The sequence below is a fragment of the Corvus brachyrhynchos genome, unplaced genomic scaffold, assembly GCF_000691975.1.
Source record: "Corvus brachyrhynchos isolate BGI_N302 unplaced genomic scaffold, ASM69197v1 scaffold26, whole genome shotgun sequence".
NCBI lineage: Eukaryota > Metazoa > Chordata > Aves > Passeriformes > Corvidae > Corvus > Corvus brachyrhynchos.
In genome coordinates, this window is record NW_008239324.1 from 994453 (window position 1) to 1002851 (window position 8399).

Consider the following 8399-nt stretch of genomic DNA (forward strand, 5'->3'; position numbering starts at 1 on the left):
AGGAATACCTGGAAAGTGCATTCCAGGCAAGAGCAAGAGGGAAGGTAACTGAATTGTGAGAGGTGATTACATCAACTCTTGGCTCTTTGGAGAGTAAAAGAAGGAATTTCTGACACCTTTCCACCACCACTACAAACCCACAGAACATCTGCCTGTGATAAAGATAAGTAGTAACATTTTCCGATCTGTTTTCTTGCAATGTTAAATTTAAATACAAGCCAAACAAAAATACTTTCCTATCATAATCTCCAAGCTGGCAGTCCTCACAAATATCAAATGAAAAATAAATACTTCCCAAATGGGGAAACTGGTCCTTCCTCAGTTCTGAATTCAAGCACAGTGGTTGGTACAACACCTCTGGCCAAGGCTCTATCTTCACACCCTTTCTAAAAGTTTGAAAACACCAGCTCCAGGCTGGTTGCTCATAATTCAGCAAACACATTTACTTCAAGCTCTGCAGGCTCCTCTTGCACTGAACTAGTTATTGAGTCTATGTGCAAATTGGAAACTCTCGCTACAATGAAGTACAAAAATAATTAAGACTTGCATTATTCTGATTTACTACTGCATGACAAACTCTGAGGAGAGAGAAGTTGGAACATAAAGTTCTCAAGAACACAGCCAGTTTAACTACTATTTTATTACAGGTGGGGCAGGCAAAACAATCCCTTAGTAATTTTATCTAATACTTCCCAGCAGAAAACCCTTGGTGCTGGCCCTTTTTTTTTTTCCTCTGCCAAACTAAAATCATTAGGGCTGCGACCTTCAGTGGCAGACACCTAGAGTGGGATGAACTTCTAAGAACACAAGTGGTAAAGTCAGTTCTGCATTTGGAGAACACAGCTTTGGCCACATTAAATACCAAATTGCCTTGGAACACCTCACAGCTGTCCACCAAACTTCCAGGTACGCTGCATAAATCCACCTTTTTCTGTGGTTTACAAAATCTTTATTTAGCAGCTATTCTAGCAGCTAAGATCCTGAAGGATTATTTTCCACAAGCTCCTCTAAGTTCCTTCAGGTGGAAAACCAGCACATGCATCTTCCCTACCATCCCCACAGTCTGCAGTATCCAGGAGCCAGCACATTCCTACCCTGGCCACACAGGATGCTCTGGGCTGCTGGAACAAAGACCAGCTTTCCTGGAATGTTTCATGAACTGCAGAGCTGCTTGGCACTGCCCTGACAGAGCGAAGCCTTTCTTCCGTTCTTACTATACCTGGATTTACCTCACAGACTGCTTTTATCCTTCAAATCCATGGTTTAAAGAATGAAAACTTAATAGATCTGGACTTGGATGAGGTTATTAAAAAGAAAAAAACAGAAGTAGAGCTCTAGGAATAAAAAGTGAAAGAACCTGAGTTTTAAGAAATGAAACAGATTAAATATGGGCACGTTTTAAATAGTTCAAGAATATTACAATTGGTTTGATGAGGCCAAAGATGAGGAACAAGAGTTAGATGAAGCACTGACAGAGGATCTGAAGGTTTATTGGTGGAGACAGCAAAGGAGAAAAAAAGAAATTGAGACTGGGTTTTGTGCCTGCCAGACCACTCTCCCCTCCAACAGCTGAACTATCACCCAAAATTCTGGAGTCACGTAATCCTTCTACTGTTGTGAGGAACCTCTTTAACTCAGTTACAGCAGTTTGTATCTCACACTCCCTCTCCTGTGAGCTGCTCCATGTGCCTCAACAGTGAGTGCCCTTCCCATGCAGGTGAAGGTGCCAACCTTGCAGATACAGCAGCCGACATTCTGGATGGCCCCCTATTATTTAAGGTATGGAAATTATACTAAAAATTATACTTCCAAAATATAGCAATCAAAAGCAAAGCTGCACAAAAATTCAGACTGCTTGTATCCTCATTTGATTCTCACTAGTCTGTGTATGTTTGGTATTTTCTTTGCTTATTTCCACTACTCTCATCTTCAGAGGACAAATACCTCCAAGGATCAATACAGACCTATCCCAGAGAACAATTCCACCCTGGGTATGAGGAGATTGCTGTTCCTATTTGTCAAGCAAGCGGGAAAGCACAGTGGAATATAAAGGAAAGTGGGAAAAGAATGCATAGCCTCTGAATTACTGTAGCTAAACACTGTAGAAAACTAAAATTTATCACTAACAGCACCTCAGCAGACGAGTCACCCACACAGTGCTTTTCACAAGCAATTACTCAGGGCAGGATTTAAGATGGCTAAGATTAGGTGAGGCAAAAATTAGCTATCTGGACTCCATCCTGACAAAGAGTACAGATTAGCACTTTTGGAAAGCAGCTAAGCCCACCTACCCAGGACTCATATGCCTCTTTTGATGGCCTAACTTCACATTTCAACCCTAAATTTTTGAAGGGCTGAATGCTTACAACATTTTGCTGGATTCACAATCTCACCTCTTCTCCACATGCTGAATGATCAGAGAGGTGATTACAGTCAAACTGAGAAAAAAATGTCCCAGATGACTTCTTAATTTACTTTTCCACTGGTGGAAGGAGTGTTAAGGCAAGTGAGGAACCAGTGTCAAACAAAATATACAAGTGGCCAGGAACAAAGAAGAATGAGACTTTCCCCTCTGTGAGCTGTGACCTGCCAAAAATGGGTTATCTCATAGAGAAACAGCCAAAAATAAACCAGAGAATATGTGAAAAATACAATGATTGGTAAATGACTCATGGGGATCACAGAAAAGAAACACAACTACCACTACATAATGAAGTCTCCAATATTTTAAGTTCTGTATCAGCTGAAGTTTGAGAGTAATAGTTCTGCAGAGGTTCTTACTGTGTTTTCTCCTGCAGGAACTCCAGCCCCTTCTAGGACTTCACCAGGTGACACACATGGATGGGGGATGTCCCATGAGGACACCATCCCATGTTCTGATTCTCAGGAAATTCTCAGCCATCCACCTCCTCTATCAGCCCAATGTATGGCAGGCAGAAACCTGTGAGGATCTGGCAAAGCTCGTGACAGCAACGTTGTATTTCAAAGGGGTTTGCAAGTTAAAATGAAAATTGGGACACCACACAGATGCCACCGCCTCCTGAGACAGTTTTAGAGCTTAAGTATCTGCAAAACAATATTACATAGATGCAACATAACTGTTAAAACAAATGCACAGATTAATACACTGCTGCCACCACACCCCAAACACTAAGCATATTAAACACTCATATTTTTAAGCGACAGCATTAAAAATTGGGTATGAGTAGGGCAGTAGATACACTGCAAGAAAGCTTTGACAATTTTAAGACTTTTTTTTAAGCAGCTCATTTCAAAAGACTAACACTGATAATGCTGCTACTTTATGTCTTTCCTTGTACAAGATCTTCTGTTAGCATGCAGAATTCTTTTGCACATATGAATGAAGAGAATGCACAGCACAGCACTCCAGATATTTCCCGACACATTTACAGTCTCAAAGATACTGAAATTCTTTTGCTTTCTGAAGGTGAAAAAGGAATTAAACCAGAATATACTGAGGAACTGGTAAAGCCCCCAATGCTCAGAGATCAGAGTACACTCATAGCTCATGTACCCTCCATGCAGGCAGGAGTTGAGTCACCACTTCCTTGGCCTGCTCATCCAGGCGTCTCTGAACAGGAATATCAACACCCAGCAGGGAGCAAATGCAGCTCTGCACTGGCTCTTCAGCTTCCTCAGCGCAGGGACAGGGGCAGGAGCAGCTCGGTCTGCAACGTCCCTGCTCCCACCCCACAGCTCCACCAGCTCTTCTGCAACTCCAGCACCTCCTTCTCTCCTCTCCCCCATCCATCCACGGCTTTAGAGACCCCCACAGAAGTACTATCAAATTGTTATCTGGCCCACAATGCAGACAAGGTTGAGCAACAACCATGAAACCACACCCTCAACCCTCACACTTCTTCACACTCTGAACCTATAATACTTTCCATTTTCAAACAACACCAATTTAGGCAGCTTTTGGAAGAAAATGCTTCTCATGGGGCTGTACATTGCCTCTTTTGGTTCGAAATCTAATTAAAAAATCTTGAAAATCATAATGACATTCAGTAAAGCAATGAGTTACTCACACAATTGTTCAAAATAGCTGTTTTGCAAATAAGACAGAAAACACAAACTGAACTAGAAAATACAAACTGATTTAAGTTTCACATTAGTGATGTCTGCCATTATCAAATATTGCTGGCTACTCAGTAAACACACTGGATGTGCTGGACACTCAGACCTGACCAATGAGCAGTTCTTCACTAATTAGAAGCGCTTTTTATTTTAAGCTGTCACAAAATAAACTTAGAAAAAAAACTGGTTTGCAAACCAAACGGTTAAAAAACACATTTGCTCTTAGCTTCTCTTTTTTAACTACAACTATGAAGCCACACTACCATCAAAACACCCAGGCCACACAGCTCAGCCCCCACTGGAGCACTGCTGTGGGGCAGGAGGGATCCCTCTGACCCAGCTGCAACCCCTGGTACTCACCACTGCCAACAGCAACAAAGCAAAAGGGAAAAAACGTGCACAACTGCTCTACCACATCATTGCAGGGCTCAATACTGATGAGAACTTGGGGAAATCTCTATTTTAAGGACGTGATTACACCAAACCAGAAAATCATATTTGCCTTAATGTGACAATCGTTAGTGCTAAGTGTAATACACGTCCATTGCCTTTATCCTGACCAATTCAGAAAACTCAGAGCAGTGGCAGTACCTGAAACACCATGGCAGCATCTTCTTCCTGGACTCATAGCAACAAGAGTGACCACCACAGCCCAGTGACCACCACAGCCCAGTGCAGTGTCTGGACGACGATGAAGTTCAAGAGACTGAGACCACAAACCTGTTGACAGGAGCAAACTCAACAGCTTTATTTCTTCTGCTCTGAAAGCTGACTGCTCCTCTTTCACACTTCTGATTCTGCTTCACTTACATTTTCTGTTGCTTGCAATGCCAGGATGACAATTTTATGTATTTCATTCTTGCCTGCTCTGAAAGCACACAAACTGTATAAACCCTTTTTTTGTTGTTGTCTTCTCACTAGGTGTGAAATGTGGAAGCTTAAACTTCTTGTTGAGGGCAATGGTCTACGGTCACAGCCCTTAGCTGAGAAGTGAGCACTGCCTAAATAAGTGGAAATTGCCTCAATAAGTTGTCTTTGACTTTTTTTTCCAACTTTGTATCAATTAACTACAGTGCTCCACAGACATTTTCTAACAGTTGTGGTTTTGTATCCCAAAGGCAGCAGAACAGAAAGTGAGGTTTTCCATGCTGTGAGGACATCAGAGTGCTATTTCTTACTTTCTTTGGTCAGCTAGCTATTATTAGAACCCGTAAGATTTAATGGACAGACTAAGTAGACTGGAACTCAAGAGAACTCGATTCTTTTTGCAATTCAGCTGTTACCTGTGCTGACAATGGCTCTTTTTCTTTCTGCTTGACTCCCCTCTCCTTTTTACCCTATCTACTCATATTTAAAATGACAAGGCCATCCTACACTATGCACCAGCCTAATTTTGAACCAAATACTCTCCCCTAAGTAAAATGGTCCAAAACCATTATTTGAATACCACTAACCTAATTGCCTGCCCCTACCATTAAACAAATTAACCAAACTTTTTCAATTTCACTCTCCATCCAGCCTAATGCTTGCACCAAGAATTCAAGGGATTATCAGTATCTTGCCTATTAGTAAAAGGTTGCTATAGTACCTACAAAGGCATCCCACTCCAACAAGACAAAACATTTTCACACCAGAAGCCTTCACTTCTTTGTATGAATGATACACGACTTCTGTATTTTGAGTTACAGTGGCAAAGCCATCACCAGCCTGCAACATTCACGGGGAAAAATGAGGCAGGAAATCTGTGGATCACTACAGCAGGCTCTAAATGCTGTATGAAAAAACATGATGCCCAGTGCACTGAGGGAATAACTCAGCTATTTCTGCTGGTCTGCTCAGTGTAGTTCAAACAAAATAAGAAGTCTTTCATACACAGAATTCTTTGAAGAAGACCTACTTTCTTGCATGGTTTTTTAAATGCATCTTTTCACACAACCTTTAGAGACATTCTCTTCTTTACAGTTTCTTACAGATCGTGCCTTTTTCTCTTCCACCTCAAAGCTGAGACTCACTTGGGGTATTTACTTTTTTAACAAAGTAAAAAAAATTTCAGATCCCTGAAAGTGATCTGAAATGGTTTTCCATTTTGTATTTTTCCAGTGGCTAAGTGGTTTTCCAGTTTGTGTTAACATTACCCTCGATAGCAGCTCATCTATACCCCTTTCTTTCCTACTATAATTCCAATGCAAATAACATACAATGCTTCTTTTAAAGCTTCCATCCATGATATGAATTCACATACAATACTACAAGCAGCAATTCCCCAAAGTGCTCCTGCGCATTTCTTTCCTATGGCACTAACACTGGTGACTACCACAGAATCTCAACAAGCCTTTCCTGATTTTAAGAACACATGCTTTTTCACAAGGTGTACGATTCAAAGGAGCCTTACACAAACACTTTATTAGGGCTACTGTGATTTAATCTTCCTCCTGCCTAACTACAGGTGAAGAAAAACAGACCTTGTAGCACACACTGAACATCAATAAATCTTATGCTGTTAAACAAGGCAGAAAAGTTCTTAGACGTATTTAAAATATCAAGAACATCTGGAAATAAATTAGGTATTAGAGAGTCAAATACAAAATGAAAAGTCTAATGTACTTCAAAGTTTTACTCTATTAAAGCATTAATGAATATATTAACATGAGCACTAACAAAACAGAATCCTTTTAAGTGTTTTAAAAATAACCAACACAGCCCCATTATTGGAAATACTTAAAACAATCTGAAATGTGTATGTTACAATTTCATAAATCAAAAATAGGGTTTAGAACCTCAATTTTAAAATATCAGACTATTCTATTATGGAATGTCTGAATATACAAACACACACATATGTACACACACACACTTTTTTCAGCATGAAGCATAACCCTTTGTTCCCTAATCCCCAGTTGTATGTTTAATGATCACACATAAAACACTTCCATCAAAAAGAAAAACCGCAGTTCCAGCATGTTTAATTCTTTGGAAATGAACATCTACATTGCTGAAATGGCATTAGAGTGACAAATGACTATAATCCAATGGCCCAAGGCCAGCAACTTCTATTATAACAGATTTGGCAGTTTTGTACGACACAGCATGTTGTGTGTCGATCACTAAACAGAAACGAGACTGCTCAGTTTACCTATAAACAAAACCCCACTTAACTTCACAAGTATTTTAACAGCTACATGAATGGAAAGACCAGTATGTCTGAGCAACTGCCTACAGAAACTGGATTTATTAATAGGTAAATGGCTGGATCCATTCTAAGAAGTCTCCAGATCAGTGCTATAGTCTAGAATGCACAGAATAAATAGCAGTGATTCACAAAACCTGTGGGTTTTAGCCTATTTGCATGCTGCCATATAGTTCCAAATTTAAGTTCCATGTCAGTTTTCCCAGACTTCCTTTTTTTAAGTCAACCAACCCACATTCACCCACTTTACTCTGTGTGGATTCACCATTCACGTTTTAGAAAGGCAAATGATCCCTTCTGGCTACTGAAACTCCCAGTTTCAGCTGCAGCCTGAATTCCCAAGATCACGGAAACCTGGAATAACTACTCACTCCATGGGCAAAAGATGAACCCAGACCCTTCTGAGCAATGAAAAAGAAGAGGGAAGAGACAAATCCAGCTTCTTCAGCCCTTTAAAACATGGGACAGCAACTGAGCAGCTGCAGCAAGATGGTGCACTCACACACGTCCCTCCAATTCCAATTTTAGAACCAATTTTAGTCCCCAGCAGCCCTTTTCCACGGCCACCTTTTGTGTTCAGGGTGTCCCCTGTATCTTCAGTGAATTTCACAAACCTGACAAAATCCAACTGCCCCATCCCCAAACACTTCTTTCTGCCCATGAGGACACTCCAACATCACACATATGTGCACAAGAAACTTATCCAGCTGCGTAACAACCTTTTTTTTTGATATTATTTTTGAGACATCGATTTCCTAATCACCACAAACATCAGGCAATGCACTGCAAAGACAGCACAGCACAAATGCCTGCAGACTGCTGCTTTTTTTTTTTTTTTTTGTCTTCTAGAAAGAGCCCTGGCTTAAGGAAACACCAAACTACACCCTGCCAGGGAGCAGCCCTCCAAGCTGGCCATAAAAGAGGCAGTTTGCAGTGCAGTATTTCAGGGAGTCAGGTTGCATGCCATGTTCTGAGTTCCAGTTCTTCTGGTTGCCAGGCCAGACACAACCTGGGTGAGGATGAGCAGCCTAGGAGCTTGTTCAGCTTTTTTTTCTGAGCTCAAACTTGCCTGGTTTTCACTTCAGCTGGGTTTGGGGGAAACGTGGTACATTTA

The 8399-nt window shown here is 41.0% G+C and overlaps 1 protein-coding gene across 1 annotated transcript in view; it reads right to left on the bottom strand.

Moving 5' to 3' along the window:
• The window catches only part of USP10 (ubiquitin specific peptidase 10), a 44499-nt gene extending 36577 nt beyond the window's left edge, over positions 1 to 7922 (bottom strand). The window contains exon 1 of the mRNA XM_008638830.1: positions 7788 to 7922. Within this exon, the coding sequence (XP_008637052.1) occupies positions 7788 to 7922 (135 nt within the window). The remainder of the gene's footprint in view (positions 1 to 7787) is intronic.
• Positions 7923 to 8399: the final 477 nt, after the last annotated feature.